The sequence below is a fragment of the Thamnophis sirtalis genome, unplaced genomic scaffold, assembly GCF_051295495.1.
Source record: "Thamnophis sirtalis isolate CommonGarterSnake01/CBP01778 unplaced genomic scaffold, rThaSir2_p1.2 scaffold_10, whole genome shotgun sequence".
Classification (NCBI taxonomy): Eukaryota; Metazoa; Chordata; class Lepidosauria; order Squamata; family Natricidae; genus Thamnophis; species Thamnophis sirtalis.
Window position 1 is genome coordinate 47,673,989 of NW_028261390.1, and position 17,221 is coordinate 47,691,209.

General features: G+C 39.9%; 1 protein-coding gene across 12 annotated transcripts in view; it reads right to left on the reverse strand.

Moving 5' to 3' along the window:
* TENM3 (teneurin transmembrane protein 3) overlaps window positions 1-17,221 on the reverse strand; it is an 836,795-nt gene that overhangs the window by 160,086 nt on the left and 659,488 nt on the right. For all 12 annotated transcript variants that reach the window (XM_087724561.1, XM_087724557.1, XM_087724558.1 and 9 more), the window contains one exon: window positions 2,364-2,601. In XM_087724561.1, coding sequence (XP_087580687.1) covers window positions 2,364-2,601 — 238 coding nt within the window. The remainder of the gene's footprint in view (window positions 1-2,363; window positions 2,602-17,221) is intronic.

Sequence of the window (17,221 nt, forward strand, 5' to 3'; positions counted from 1 at the left end):
GTAGGGCCATTTTTAGTCCTCCAGAGCCTTCAGAGACCTTAAGGAAGCTTCCCTGAAGGCTCCGGAGGGCTTAAACCGGCCCTACGAGCAAACCGGAAATCCATTCCCAAACTTCAGGTTTGCCCACCGGGCCAGTTTTTGGCGCTTCAGGGAAGCTCCTGAAGCCTCCAGGAAGTGAGGGAGGCTGTTTTTGCCCTCCCCATGCTCCTATAAAGCCTCTGCAGCCTGGGGAGGGTGAAAAATTGCCTCAAAAAAAGGCTGAAGTCAGCTGGCCAGTGCGTGCATTTGCGCTGACTAGCTGACAGGGCAATGCATTGTGTGCCCTGACAAATGGTTCCACGTGCCACTTGTGGCATGCGTGCCATAGGTTCGCCATCCCAGCTATAGAGACACCAACTTGGGAATATTTTTATTCATTTAGCCATTGAACACCTTAGACCAGGAGCGTCAAACTCATGGCCCATGGGCTGTATGCGACATGTACTCGCCATACCCACCCCCAGTTTAGCAAAGGGGGAAAAGCTGTGATACATCATGTGACGACAACGTGATGCTGCAAGTTTGACACCCCTGCCTTAGACAATTTATTCAGCTCCAATGGAAAGTCTTTGAAGTATACCAACAGCAGGAGGCTACTCAAGAGCTAAGCTACTTCCTGAAAGTTAAAAAAAAAAAGGGGGGGGGAACAGTTTTGTAGCTTTTGTCCTAACATTATGTTTACCACTTTAAGTTCATTTTGGTAAGTAGGCGGCTGTAGAAGTTTAATTAATAAAATATCATTAACTAAAGCAGAACCAAATCTGTTGTGATAGCAACAGGGAGAATTAAAATAGTAATAAAGAAAAAAAATCAAAAGGCTTAGGGGTTTCAGTATTTTAGAAAACATAAATTATGTGTTCTGCAGCTATAGAACATTGCTGATAAGAGTTCGGTGATTTTACTTGGCTGCTCTATGGCAACAAATAATGTTTTGTTGTTTTCTTTTCAGTTTGTCTTCTAAGTAATTATTCCTGGATTGGTTTATCCTTTCTTTTTTTTAAAAAAACTGAATTGGATAGGTTTATAGCTTGCGAAAAGCATGGGTAAATCATTTAGCAGGTCTGATGGACTGTCAAAATGGGTATGTTTGTTTTGTATGGCTTAATCGCAAATATTTGATTGTTTGATATGTTCTGTTTGAGAATGGCAGCAACTATTTATTTTATTATATATAATTTGTGCCTCACCTTCTTATAAAGCAATCAATGGATTTTCTGTATAAGCTGGTTCTTGAACTTCCATTGTAGTGTCCCAAAATACATACATGATGAATGATGTAATGCTTTGTTTAGGTAAAGTAATTATCTCACTTTTCTTTGTACTATTTTTCTTCTTCTATTTCCCTTCCCCGTGCTCAACACTTGTTTTATAACATTTGCTTGATCAAGTTTAGACACCATAAATCTTACGTAGATTGTGATAAAGCTTATGTGATAATAAACCGTTAGCCTTTAATGTGCCACAAACTGTTTGTTGTTGCAGTAGCAATCAGGGAAAACAGACCAAAAGAATGCCACCAAATACAAATCAAAGGACAAGAAATAATAAGAACCATATGCAAAATTCAAAAAGCAGAACATATCTATGTTGCTAAAGGTTGCTCTGAAGGAGATGAGCATTGTCTAGATTTGGCAAATAAAAATAAATAAATAAATACATGCAAACTTCACTAATAGCACCACCACTATCATCTTTCTAATTTATTATATCTACCGAAGATGAAATATTATTGATGAAAATTAAGAGTTGTCTGACAACATATAAACCCAGTAAAAAAAATGAAGTAGAAATTACATGCATCAAGATAATGACAATATAGTGACCTTAGAGAGAGTGGCCTGTGCTAAACCTTTGAGATAGGTAAGATCAATAACCAGCAGGGGTTGCAGGAACACTTTTTATTGTTGTATGGTAGAATAACAGAAATTTGCAAATTAGTCAGGTTTTATCTCTGCCCTATCTTATGCTTTCCTCTTTCTCTGGAGTAAATAATATTTTTGAACATCCGTCCCCTTAATAGCTTGCTCCTTCCTTCATCACACCCAAGATCAGGTCTGTATTCCTTCACAGTCCTAAAACTACAAAACTAAAGTGTTGGTTCATACAGTAAGCTAACCCCAAACTGAATATACTACATGCTGGCTAGTCTTATGGGTTAACCCTGTATATATGGGAAGAATTAAATTCAAATGTCAGCTTGGGACACGGTGGTAGCACTGAATATGGCTAAAATTCCAGCTGTGCTAACAGAACAAGGGAAGCACAAATTCAAGATTTCTAGTATGATGAGCATAACTATAGTCTTAAAGGTCCTAAAGGATTACCTGCTTTCCAGTGGCACATTACTGCCAAGGACCCAGCTGTCCTGCAGCTGGACCGACTCGGGTGTGGTTTGCAGCTCGGCGGGCAAAGCAGCCGGCGGGGCCGGACTCTGGTTCCTCCTATTTGTCAGTGAATTTCTGTTAAGGGAGGTGATAGATGGGTGATTCTGTGCTGAATGCTGCTTGTGAGAAGGTGGCAAAGGTTGCAGGGTCGACTGGCCTTGGTTATTTGGAGGTTGCTCTGAGAAGAAAGAAAATTAAAGTTTGTTATAGATCATCCTTATCTTTGCTAAAACTAAAGCATACACTAACAGCCCATTTTCTAAAATATTAGCATATATTCTATTAGTTGGTTTCAATTACATTCTTTAAAACTTTACCCTTAGTAGGCAAAGATCTAAGTAATATACAGCAGATGGCACAACTACTTTTGGCTTTAATTTATTTCAATTTTTAATGACATATCAATATCTATACAGGAAATCACGACATATCCCTTAATGTAATCTTAGATTTTTTTTAAAAAAGCCAATTTTGAAATTAAACAGGCAATTTCAACAGAATATGTTTTTGTATATATCCCTATAATTATGTAATGAAGAGTCTTTTAAAAGAAAAAAACCCCAAGCTTTATTTTACTGCAATAAATTATTGCCATTTTGCTGCTAAACAGCAGGAGATTATCCTAGTTTAGTGCCTTTCAAATCAGGCAGATCTGCACTATGATCTGCTAATAGATGCTAACTATCCTCTAGCAGAAGGTCATTCTGTGAAGCAGATGTTGCTTCATGGATATTTAACAGACTGAATCACATCTGATTACAACGTCAGAAGACTCATATACTTAATGACCGTTGCATCCATTAGAACACATATAGAACAGATTTTCCAATTTCACACTATGTGATATAACTATGTTTCAAAGTGAATCACAGGTAATCAGAGAATCTTGTAATCACAACAATGGTATAAAGATGTTATGTCTCTTAACAACAATAAAAAATAATCCCAGGCAGGATAACTAGCATTAGTTTTCAAAATGTCTTATATTCTATATTTATCTTGCATATATGACAGAAATACATGGCAGATATTATAGACCAGGTATGTTTCTGCCTTATGTACAAAAGGTTTATTTTTCTATTAGAGGTATCAAATTGATCCTGACTTAATTGTTTTAGACTAACAAAAATGTAAAGTGGAAAACAAATACACACAGTTTAAGCATGACTAAAGTTAAAAATATAAAACATTCTCAACCTTTTATTGGAATTTGGCTTAGAAATATCTTAACAAAAGCATATGATGCATATGATGCATATGAAGAATATGTTATTATTCAGATAGCATACAATTAATCAGCTTTGCCCTTATCAACACCAGTAGGTGCTAGTGCATGTGATTAAAATCAGTATAGAAAGCTTTAGGGCTTCAGGATAATTTAAAAGACTAAAGCTCACAACAGCTTTTAAAAAGAATCTACTTAAAACTTTATCTGATTTAGATTAGAAGTTAATTATCAGTCAGTAGAGAATTAACTTTCATCATTATGTGAAAATATATATAAAATGATCAGTTGCACAACAGGAAACCACATCTTACGTCTCTATATATAGAATACTAATTTTGCCTCCTGACTGAAGAGACTAATATTTTTGCTATGCGCTTATTCATACTTAACACGTCTGCATTCTCAGTGGTTTTGCTTAGCAAAATCTTGGATATTTATACACTACCATTTTATAGTACAGTATCCTAGTATTTCAAGATCATACTCCCCCACTCCTTTTAAGCGATAAAAGCAGCAGTGATATAAAGGAGGTGAAAGTGAAATCATTTTACTCATTCGTGTATTTAATGAGGGAAAGTGGGAGACACAACTAGAACTCCCTTTATGGTAACTGTAAATTCCCAGTGAACAAAGGCAACAGCACAATCCTATACTTTTCTGATTTTATATATTTATTTTTAATTGCTAATCAAACTTCCATGCTGCCAATTCAGCAGGGTTTGGTTTGAAATAGGTCAATGAGGAAATAAGCATAGGGCTACTGTAAAATAAATCAGAGTGAACAATATTTTCATTGTATAGTTTAACAAAATGTAACTGTGCAAATTTCACCTCTACAATTAATTAAAGAAGCCCAACTTTTTTCAGTTTTCACATGCTGGAAAAAAAAAGATAAGTAACTTAAAAATCATTTGAGATTTTATTTGGGGAGATTCCATGTAAAGACCAGGCAATTTAAACTATAGAGGTGTATTGTGGCTGCATTTTTGAGTGAAACATTTCTTTCAAATTATTTTCAAAGCATTTAAAATCCTACTAATTACCTAGACATAAGGCAAAATACACTATTTTTCTACAAAAATGAGCTCTCTGGTTTGTATGTTACTATTTGGCCAGTTAGAGTGCTGTTGAAAACTCCAAGTGAGAGTCAGAGTGGTTATTAGAGAAGAAAAGGCAACTGGCCTTATACAATCAAGATATAATCATGCTGAAAAGCATCCAATAGTCTTGGCAATGGATCAATATTGATGCCTATTCTTTCTATAAAGGTCCTAAATATGGAATTGTTCCAGAACAGTGCTCCAGATCAGCGATCCTTTAATATGGGAAAGATTACACTGAGCTAGCATCTATTTCTGCCAGATACATGTTGTCTTATTGTTGTGATTGTAAAGGTAATGTTACATTAGTGATCCAAGATTTTTATTTGAACACTTGAGTCTTCCAAGATAGAAATAATGGATCACAGGCAAAAACTATGTAAGCAGTTTTTACACTTGAATCTAAGGTGGTCAATTACTATATCTTTCATAACTGTGTGGCAGACAAATGTTCAGAAGGTGCAGTTTTTCCTGTCACATTGCTGCAATGATGGGGCAAGCCACAGCTGTCAAAACCTATTCATTCCATATAGCTATTAGGGATGCTGGAGCGCCTTTCAAAGCCAGGTTTTGGCAGGTCTAATTGATACATGTGAAAGATTCTTTTCAATCTTAGTGAAATGTCAGTCAGTTGTTGAGTGATTCTGAAGCACTGTGGCCAAGTGCATTCTAGGTGTGTGGCTGACAGTTCCATTTTGATGCTAAAAAGGGAAAAAAATATTCAGCCTAAATGTTCTCAAGACAACAGCTATAATGAATGATTAGAAAAAGGCACATATTCAACAAAATGAAGGATCATGGAAGCAAACAACTACATTAATTTAACTAGGGCAGGAAAAATACATTATTTAGGCATTCAAAATATAAAATATACCATATGTTTGCTACATACCAGTTAAAAGTAGTTTAGCAATCTCATTCAACCAAACCTGAAGTATACATAGCAAATATATGTATAAATTATCTTCGTAAGATAAAATCACAATTCTATGAAAACCAAGGAGTTGATAATGCACTGATAAGCAATGAAGTTATGTATAACTTGACTAATTTAGCATATTAACTGAAGATATTTTTCAGCAAAGTGGAAGCTGTAACAAACATAATGCTGGTAACCCAAATACAGTTCTACAATCTATATGCTGAATGGGGATGAGGGATTTAAATTGCATTAAGTCCTCAAAATCCATGACTGTCCACATAATGAATATACATATATATTGTTTGCTGTTCTGAGCCAAGAAATAATTAATCATAGTAATATGACTACCATGTATTTTCCAGCATCCATACTACAGCAGAGAAGATTCTTCTTCATAAGGTAGATGACAATGCTATGGATAGTGTAGTTGGGAAATGCCCGGAGCAAGGCCCGATGTTAAGGATCCCCTCTGCGAAGATCTGCGGTGAAAGCAGGCTGCGTGGCAAAGGCAGAGGGCCCGGGAGAAAAGCGCGCCAATTTCAGATTCAAAATGGTGGCCGCATGCCTGGAGCGACACCAGGGGCAGACTGAGGAGCCTAATGCTCCCTGCGTTGGGGATCCTAACTGCCTATCTGTCCTATAGAGGTTTGTCAGCAGCCGCTAAGTGAGCCCCCTGCGGTGTGGCTGCAATCGTGACTGGTGAGAGCCAGCCACGTTCCAGGCAGCCTGTTTCACGCGTTTAAATATAATAGAAACTAAATGGGAGTCAAAAGGAGAAAAAAAACAAATCTACAGAGATGAGCTAACTAAACACATAAATTAAAATTAAGGAGCTACACTACACTATCTAGAGGGTCCAGCCTGCTGCACAAGGACTGGATCTCCCCAAAAAGTGTCCTGTAGGGTGACTGAGTTTTTTAAAACTGAGCCTCTGAGGGGAGCTACAAGAAACTTAAACTCAATCCTTGGGCAGCAAGCTGAAGTTAACCCGTGCTTGGACACTCCAAGCAGTGCCTAGGAGAATATGCAGGGCAAGCTTATTATATTACCAATGGATAAATCAAAATATCCATAGCAATCCTTCCTCCATTGATAACAACACCTCAATTTTCATATGATGTACACATGACAATTGTTTTAGATCCAATATTATAGTGAAAAAATATGATACTCAGTTTCTGAAAAGGACCATAATTTACTAGTTTCAATGATATGAACTGGTCTGAAATATATAAAATAGGCTTAGATATTTGTGGCAAATCATATAGATTTAGAAACAGAAGTCTAATATAGTAGGGAGTGAGCAACTTTCATCAGCTGAAGAACTACATTATCCTTCATATGACATATTGAAGATTATGATCTCTTTGGGAGGGATTTCAGGAATTTATATGGGGAAGTGGATACTGTGAACATTTGCAAACTAAGAGTCCCACAAGGGATCAGTATGCCCAGATTACTCATTTGTTGCTTACAACTGTGTGGATATATACTATTGCTGAAAGCAAGCAATACAGAACTGAATCAAGATTAAAAATGGAAGAGTCTAAAATATTATTGTTAGTGGATTTGGCCTCCAAAAGGCTTTATGTTCTGATGTATGATTTCACTGACTTTACTGAAGTTTTGGACTATAACTTTTATGCCTGCTTCACAGAATTATTCAATAAAGAAAATTACAATACTCTTTAGTGTTCTGATTATTTTTTAATCTATCAAATACAGTAGAATGTAATTAACTGAACAAACCATTATTCAGACTGCATAAAATATAGTTTTATTGTGTTTGTTTTGTTTTTGGAATCTTTAAATTGATTTTAGTGATTCCTATAACTTAAATATATGACATTTTTCACTTTGTATGATCTTTTTTGAAATCACGGAATCTTTAACAAAAATGTAGTGGGTACAATTTCTTACATGCTATCATTACTGTATATGAGTTTACCATTACAATATTTACAGTAGCAGATTATTTTAATTTTGCCTTCAAATATATTACAAATAATTCTCACAATAGAAATTGCTTGAGATATAAAGTATTATATTGGCAAACTAGCAAGAATGCTGATATTTATGATGATTACAGCACCTGGAAAAGACAATCAACTCCCAACTTAATAATTCTGCTCAATCCCTGAAATATACTCATATCTGTTGTTGACTTACTTATAAAACTTACTTTTATTGAAATCAACTATTTTTATAAACGAACCTTTTGAGGAGGCATAAATGTCCTAAATAAATAAAGAATATTGAGATTCAATGGAGTGTTATTTGGGAAAAGATAATACACAGATATTTAAAATAATATGTATGTGTTATTTAAAATATTTTATTGAAAATGAGAAAAAAAGAATAATACAAGTTTAATAAATTTGTTGTGCTTCTGAAACATTTTACAGAAAATAACAAAATAAATTGAAATTCACATGTTTAAAATGCAGAACATTTTCCTGTTCATAGATACTGCTTATGCAAATGCATATTAGGCTTGGTCATATTTCAGTATCCAAAATCATATTTACATTTCATAAAAGATTTGAATTTTGTATTAATGAGCTATCTAGTTTTATAGCAAGAAACAATGTACAAATCTGAGTAAGTTTAAAATGCCAAAATAATTAGAACTTCTCTTCATATTTAATTTGTTTCAATTTACGGAATGGAGCTCCGTTGAAATAATGAAATGACCACTGGTGCACATTATAATTATTATGTCAAATGTTGAACCATCAAAGAAGATTAAATATTTATATTTTACTCTCTTAACTAAAATGCAATAAGGTGAATAAATTTCTCAAAATGTTTTTAAAAGAGAAAGATATTCCTCAATATTTTTTGAATAAATAACAAATAACAAATTATGTAAGCAAAAAAGGAAAAAAAAACAGAAATTCTGATGTTCTTTAAATCAATCATTTTTTTCCTTAAAGAAAGAAAAGGAACAGAAAATATAATATTTATCTTCTCACTGCTTATGCTTTTGTTTTAAGATTACTTCAAACTGACTTTAACATTTTTCTTATTAAAAACCAGTCAAAAGGCTCTCTACAATGGTGAATATTAAAGTCAGTACAAAGTGAAATAGTGTGGCTCAGCCTTATATTAAAAGCAAAACCAAAAACCTAATCTAATCAGAATAGAGCTGGAAGCAACCTTGGAGGTCTTCTAGTCCAATGCCCTGCTCAAGCAGCAGACCCTATACATTTCGAGAAAATGACCAGGGTCATTCTCTGTGCGTTGCGGGAGAGTCCAAGCATGGGTTAAATTAGTCTGATTGCCCAAGGACTCAATTTTCTTGACCACGCCTCCTGTTCCACCTTAAAGCCAGTTTTTGCTGAAGCCAGAGAGGCGTGATGAGATGGTGTGTAAATCTTCTGGTATTCCCGAACCATGGATCTGAGAGACCCTGGGTGGGGTTGGACTCTCCCTCAGCACACAGAGAATGACCCTTCAGGTAAGCCAATGATCATTCTCCTGTGTGCTGCTTGGACATATCTAAGTTAAATGTCACTAGGATGGGTAGAAGGTCTGTCCAGGGTGTCGGCTGCGGAGTAAACACTCTGCAGAACTCTTTCAAGGTACTAATTATGACCTTTAAAGCGCTCCATGGCTTAGGTCCAGGGTACCTGCGAGACCACCTACTGCCACCGGTAGCCTCCCATCATCCAGTGTGATCCCAGAGTTGGGCTCCTCAGGGTACCGTCGGCCAGACAGTGTCGGCTAGTGACCCCCAGGGGGAGAGCCTTTTCTGTGGGAGCGCCTTCCCTCTGGAATGAGCTACCCCCGGAGCTTCGTATAATCCCTGACCTCCGGTCCTTCTGACGCGCCCTAAAAAGTTGACTTTTCCAGCAAGCCAGCCTGGCCTGAACAAAACAAAATAACCTATTGATCACTGTTAATTTTAATTTTAATTTTTTAAAAAAAATAATTTATTGTCAATTTTAATTGGGTTTGGGATATTCCATTTAATTTTTTTTAACTTTTGTATTATGTGTTCTTTTTAATTGTTGTACGGCGCCCTGAGTCCTTGGGAGAAGGGCAGCATATAAATCTAATAAATCTCAATCTCTTTTGCCAAATGATGCCATGGCGGAGGCAAACGTGTCTAATTTATAGTTCCTAACAAATGGAGAGGGAGACGACCAGGTAGCTGCCATGAAGATCTCCTCTATTGTCGCCTGGGTTGCCCAAGCAGCCGTTGTGGAAGCGCTCCACGTGGAGTGAGCAGTGATACGGCAAGGGACCGTTCTTGACAGTTGTTCGTAAATCAACGTGATGCACTCCCTTAGCCATTTGCCAATGGTAGAAGATGTAACCTTATGCCCCATGGAACCCAGCTGGAAAGACACAAAGAGGGCTTCGGATCTGCGAAACTCTGCTGTTCTATTAATATATCTGTGCAGTGCCCAGTGTTGCGGCTCACCTCAGGGAGAGGCTAGTGAGGCTCCAATGTTACCTAGATGACATACTGATCCAGTCATCGTCCAGGAAACAAGCCCTCAGGGACCTCCAGTCCACCATGACAGCTCTTCAGCACCACGGGTTCACTGTGAACCTGGAGAAAAGCCATTTGACACCCCCCCACTACCAGTCTTCTACATCTCAGGGGGGAGATCAACACCGTAGCTTGCAGGGTATTCCTCTCTTGGGAAAGGATAGACAGCATAAGGGCCTTAGTCCTCAGAGTTTCTGTGCTGCTCCTTTCCCAATTATTAGGTAAGATGAACTTGTGCATCTCACTGTCATAAAAAGTTCTGCATATTTCATGAAAGAAAGATAAATGAATACATTTATATTCCATCTCACTATATAACTTTAGTAAAAACATATTTTAGTTTTTAAAGAACAGAATTGTCTAATTTATAACCATTTATTTCATTTAAACTGTTAGAAAATTGAGAAACTTTTAAAAGCCATATGTCTTAAGTGATAAAATGGAAGTTTTATTGGAAGAAAATAAATTAGCTTGTTCCTATGTATTTACTATAAAGGAGTGTTGAACAATACAGGTAGTCTTTGCTTACCAACCACTTACTCAGTGATTATCCAAGGTTACAACAACACTGAAAAAAATAACTTTACAATCAATTTATGAACTTTATAGCATCCCCCAGCAATGTGATCACCATTGCTGTCAGTACACATTGTCCTGTGTCTGACCTTTTTATTTTTTTCCTAACTTGAGAATGGAGAGGAAGGGATTGGAAGAGAGCAAACAGGCACACAATGGAGAATAAACATTGAAAATAAGCACACTAGGCAAATAGCTGTGCATTCCCCATTGTGTGACAAACATAGCCCATCTTTTCCTTTCACCCCCCCCCCCCATAGAAAAGAAGGTCCTCACAAAGCAATTTCTGTAGGCAATCTTCTTTTGTTCCATCTCCAGAGTGGAGAGATTGGAAAGGAAGACATTAGAGAGAGTAAGCAAGCATACAATGAGGAACACACCAGCTGTTTGCTGAGAGATGTCTATTCTCCATTGTGTGCCTACTTACTGTTTTCTAATTCCTTCCACTCCAATAGATGGATGGGTGGGTGGATGTATACACACACACACACACACACACACACACACACACACACACACACAAACATTAATTCTATTCTTGTTAATTATTAATTAAAACTGGAATGAGCATTCCAAACAACAGGGAAATGATTAGGTGGCAAACAAAAGAAAACTGACTGTGAAACTGACTAACTAGGCTTCTTTGTAGTCAGAAAGTACAGTTGTGGTCATGCTCACTTAGTGACTACTTTGTTGCCAGTCCCAATTATGGTCTCTAAAAGAGGATAATCTGTGCCTAATAAAAGTTACAAAATAAGATTGGAAAAGAATTAAAAACCAGTTGAAGGCAGAAAAACCCTTTCCTTTTTCTTCTACTATATGCAAATGAAAAGAAAAAACTGCTAATGAGAAAGCAAAATATGGTTCCAATAACTGCTAAGTTTATGGTTGACAATATGAAAGTAATCAGGATTTTACTGAATTCTAGGCACGTTTAGTTTATACCATTAGTTAGAAATAAACAAAATCTAGTTATTGAGAAGCCAGATATGTAGCACAATTAACATCATTTAATCCATGTTTTTGTAAAAAAGCATTCCCTTTTCAATGTTTCAAAATAATGAAACAATTCACAATTATGAATTACATTTAATTTAGTCTCTTCACAAGCTTCATTTTGGAAAACAACAACAAAAAAACAATTTGCAGGCAGATAATATGGACTGCTGCGCCCCATTGTAAATTTGAGCCATTTGCCAAGCACCTGAAATGCAACTATGTGACCATGTGTGTGTATATGTGTGTGTGTGTGTGTTTTAAAAAAAATTAAACGTATTTTTTCAATTAAAATTATTTAGTTTATGCATGTTTTATAAGTAAATCCTGACAGGATGAAGTAATGTACTTGGTAATTTAACTGGGCATATGCGTAGAGCAAGGAAGGAGTCATGTTTTGAGATCTAGGCAAAACTGGTTGATTTGTAACACTGTTGAAAAATTGAAATATCCAGAACGACTCAAATATTTTATATTCTATATAAATCAAATCTAAATAAAAATTTTAAGTGTTCCAGACAATGATCCCTTGTTCCTCCCTCTTTCATCTCAGACCTATAAAAAATAGGACAACTGGTATTTAATGTGAAGAGGTTTTTTTTTTTTTAAACTAACGTTCAGTGAAAGAGGATGAAAGTCTCAGCAATTGTATTGCTTTCTTGGTTCCACCACAAAACCGCGATGCCCTTATCCGCGCCGACATAAGTGCGGAGGCAAATCCACGGCGTCCGAAGCGCTAAGAAAAAAACGACCCTACCGCCGCGACAACAGCGCGGTGACAGAAGGGCGTTCTACATGCTTTGTTCTTTGCCTCCAAAGGTAGCCCTCCTCCTCCAGCTGACAGCGGCAGCGGGCACGGGGCAAAGCGGGCTGCCCAGCAGCAGCAGCCCGTGGGAAGGGTCCAGCTCAGCCGTGGGGGGCAGCAGGAAGTCGAGGAGGACATGGCAGCGGCAGCGGCTGAGGCTCTCCCAGGCCGGCGAAGCGGGCTTGCCCGGCGGAGGCAGGCTGCCCTCTTCTTCCTCAACAACATCTCCTTGGACGGGCGGCCTCCACCGCCGGCGCCTCCTCCGGAGGAAGAGGCAGGGTGGGCGGGCGGCGGCGGCTGAGGCTCTCCCGGGGCCGGCGAAGCGGGCTTACCCGGTGGCGGCGGCCGCCCATCCAAGGAGATGTTGTTGAGGAAGAAGAGGGCGGCCTGCCTCTGCCGGGCAAGCCCGCTTCGCCGGCCCCGGGAGAGTCTCAACCGCCGCCGCCGCTGCGTCCTCCTCCTCCGCCAACGTCGGCGGCCCTGCTCGGGACCCCCGCGGGCTTCCTGCTGCCCCCCGTGGCTGTGCTGGACCCTTCCCGCAGGCTGCTGCTGCTGGGCAGCCCACTTTGCCCCGTGCCCGCTGCCGCTGTCAGCTGGAGGAGGAGGGCTACCTTTGGAGGGAAAGAACGAAGTATGTAGAACGCCCTTCTGTCGCCGCGCTGTTGTCCCCGCGGTGATGACATCGTGACTTTAGCGACGCAATTTAATCTCCGCTATTTTGCGTAGCGCGGTTTTGTCGTGCCATGGCTTTCTTCCTTTATGGTTCAATTTATTTTTCAGATTCCTAAAATAGGGACATTATCAATCTCTTACTCAGGGTTCCTATGTGAACTAGTGAGGATCCTTATAATGGAAGAATATCCAGCTAGTTATAATATGAGCCTATTTCCTCTTTTAAAGATACATTTAAACCATGTTGGCTGCTACTTACCATCTAATAGGTAACAATTAAGGCAGCAGAGGAAAATCTGAGTCTATGTTGATGATATCTACATATGTGCTTAAAAACTGATATCAAAATACACCTGTTCTTCCTTTTCCTGCTTGTGACTTGCAATGTAAAAGCAAACTAGCAAAGATCATCCAAATGTAAAAAGTATTCCGCTGTAAGATCATCCTTGGGACTGTAGTAAGGTTTTTTGGTGCCATCATTAGCAATCATGGACTTTTCTTCAGGAGGTGATAGGTTTTTCTCTTAACAGAGTAACAGAGTTGGAAGGGACTTTGGCGGTCTTTTAGTCCAACCACCTGGTGAGGCAGGAACCCCAATACCCATGATGCCGTGCCCAAAGTGACACAAGAAGCCATGTCGCCCAGCACACGCGGCCTTGCCTGTTTGTTGTCTGGGTTTCTGGCCTGCATGCAACTATCAGTTGTCCTTTGCATGCGCAGCAGTGCCAAAAACCCATATGCGCATGCATGCTGCCCAGCTGATTGTTGGGTGTACATGCGTGCCAGAATCTGGAAGTTCAGCTTTTCCAGAGGGCGATCCCTTTGCACGTGCGGCAGTGCTGATAACCGCCCTGAGTATGTACGTTGGCCAGCTGATCATTGGGAATGCGTGCGTGCTAGAACCCGGAAGTTCAGCTTTTCTGGAGAGTGGCCGCAACAAGCACACACACAATGTTTCTGCATGAAACATCAGTGATGATAGGGCCATAACTGCCCTATATCATTCAGACAAATAGTGGTCCAATCTCTTCTTAATCTCCAGTTCAGGGATTGCTAATATTGCAGACTAGACTGACTGGGAAAACATCAAATACAATAATCTTCTCTGCTTATGCAGAAAAATTGATTCCTTCCCTCAACTTCATCTACTATGAAGTTGTCTGAGACAGCCATTAGATAAATGTAGCTTAAAATTCTACTTGCAGTAGTTCACATCTCTGCCCTGCCCTTGCCTACCTTTGAAGGGCTGGCAATCCCATCTACTCATCATCACTGTTCCCTCTAAGGTGCGCGTTTGCGCGGCCGCGCACATGGCAAGAAAACACCGCGCAGGACTTTTCAACTCCCGCGCAGTGATTTCTACTGCCACAGGCTGCGGAAGCTGGGGAGGAGGTCCTTTGCAGGCGCTGGATTTGCTGCCCGGCGCTGCGGCTTTGAGAGACAGAGAGACAGAGACAGGGGAGAGGGAAAGAAGAATGCAGCCCCTCCTCACCTCCCTCCCTCCTCTGCTGTGGATTTTTTGCGATGACCTAGAGATCAAGTTCCTACGGGGGATCGGGAGAAGAGTTGTATCCCCCCAGGGGTTTTAATGAGGGAGGCATGGTGGTGGGGGGTGGGAGGATGTTGATTCTCTAACTGTACTTTCGCTTTATCTCCTTCTGTCTCCTCTTTACATCCATCTGTTTAAATCTCCTTCAATATTGGGGGGGAGGGGTGGCATTGAAAGTATTGCCGTTTCAATGGCACTTTGTGGCAAGGACACGCGTTAGTTGCGCTCTTTCCTGGCCTCTGTGTGCAAAGAGGCCAGCCTCAAAACGACTCCTCTCCTTGACTTCCAGTTTGACGGTAGGGCCATTTTTCACACGAGACGCGTTCTGATGTGATCCATTCCCCAAAAGAAAGCTTCTTCTTCTCTGCGCAATTATCTGCGCATCCAAGAAGGAGCAGTTAAAGTAAATGGGGAAGAGGAAAGACAAATTAAAAGAAGGAAAGATGGGAAGAGAGCAAAGATGGGGTCTCCCCCCTGCCCGTGCACCGCCGTCTAGCAATGCAAAGAGAGAAGGCGAAAGGTCCACAATCCACTTTGCCTCTACTTGGAGTTAGGAGGCTGACTCGTACAACCAGCGGCGACCATTATTTGGAGGAATAACAATCGCAGCCGTGCGACCGAGATTCGCTCTTGCAGAATCTTTTTTTTTAAACCAAATTATTAAAAAAAGCCTTTGGAACATTCTTATTCCTAAAGCCAAAAACAAAGGATGAGGCTTGCTAGAGAACCGAGTGGAGGTGATGTGCGAGGGGAGGCGAGGTGCTGTAGTGGGGGGAGATGTTGCTGAAATAATTCGATCTATCAGGAAATCGGAGCTGAGGGGGGGCGGTCAGGGGAAAGTCTTTGCCAGCCATAGCTCTGAATTTGCTTTCCTTTCTACTGAAGCAACCTCCGGCGTTTCGCAAGGCAACCGACAAAAAGCCACTTTCCCGGAGAGGGGGGAGGGGCTTTTGGAAGAGGGAAGTGGCTGCCCTTCACCACTTGCCGCTTTCAGAGTCGTTTTGAGGCTGGCCTGTTTGCACACAGGAGCCAGGGAAGAGCGCAACTAACACGTGTCTTTGCCACAAAGTGTGGTTGAAACGGGAATACTTTCTATGCCACCCCCCCCCCCCCAATACTGAAGGTGATTTAAACAGATTGGTGTAAAGAGGAGACAGAAGCCACAACACTCTTGGGTTTTTGTTTTTCAAATATTTTTTAATCATGCAGGGGTGGGTGGGTTACTGTACGCCACTCCCCATCTCTCAGGAGGAAACAAAATTCCACCACAGCTACGTTCAAGCTTTCGAGTTCTTCAGAATTCTTCATCAAGGAAAGAAGATACTAAAAAAAGTGAGTGGTTGTATATTCATGTATGTCATTTTGACTGGCTCAGATAAAAACACTGGCCCATAACGACCTTTGGATTTGGTCTACTCCCATAGCTATTGCTTTATCTGTTTAAAGGCCATCACCACTGCTTTGAAGAGTGCATAAAAAAAATCACGGTCTCCCCGTTCTTTCACCTTTATTCTCTCCTTCATACTCCTCGGTGGAACATCTGTGAAAAAAATTCAGGTGCTCAGGCACGAAAATGTGCCGCTCAAACACTATACTTTTCCACTCACACTGAAAAAAAATTAGAGGGAACATTGCTCATCATCACAATCCAGTTGCGTTTTTTGAGGGGTGTGTGCCTTTGACTCAGTCTTTACTACTGGAGACTGCCTTTTTGCAGTTTTCCTGGCAATATTTTGGAAGTGGTTTGCCACTGATTTGCCACTGCTTGCTTCCAGGAGCTAAGAGAAATGACAGCTCAAAGTCATCCAGCTGACTTGGTGCCTAAGGCAGGAACTAATAGTAGTTGACCAGTTTTTAGCCTGGCACTTCAGTCACTACACTTAACTGGCTCTCTGTGGGGTTTACCTTTAAGGTATATTTTAACAATGCCAATTTATTTAATGCTATGAAAATTGCGTGTTTAAGAAAGGAATACACAAAAGAAAAGAGACAAGAAAAATACTTGTGATTTCTATTAAATAGAGAGAAAATATTTGTTTTACAAGATCAAGAATGTAACAGATATGACTTACTGAGAAGACAAATGTAAGGCAGTACTGGTACTCCTTGACTTACCACAGTTCATTTAGTGACAGTTCAAAGTTACAAGATGGAAAAAAGTGACATGATAGTTTTTCACACTTATGACTGTTCGGCACCCCGTGGTCACGTGATTTATATGAGGATGCTTGACAACTAACTCACATTTATGACAGTTGCAGTGTCCCAGTCAGAGGTGGTTTCTGTCAGCTTGCCCCAGATCAGGCAAACCGGTAGTAGCGGCAGTGGGAAGCTCCATCCACCTGCTGAGACGCTTCTGCGCATGCACAAAAGTGTTGTGCGAGCGCATCAGTACTAAAATAAATTTAAACCCACCAGTGGTCCCAGTGTCAAATGATCACTTTTGCAA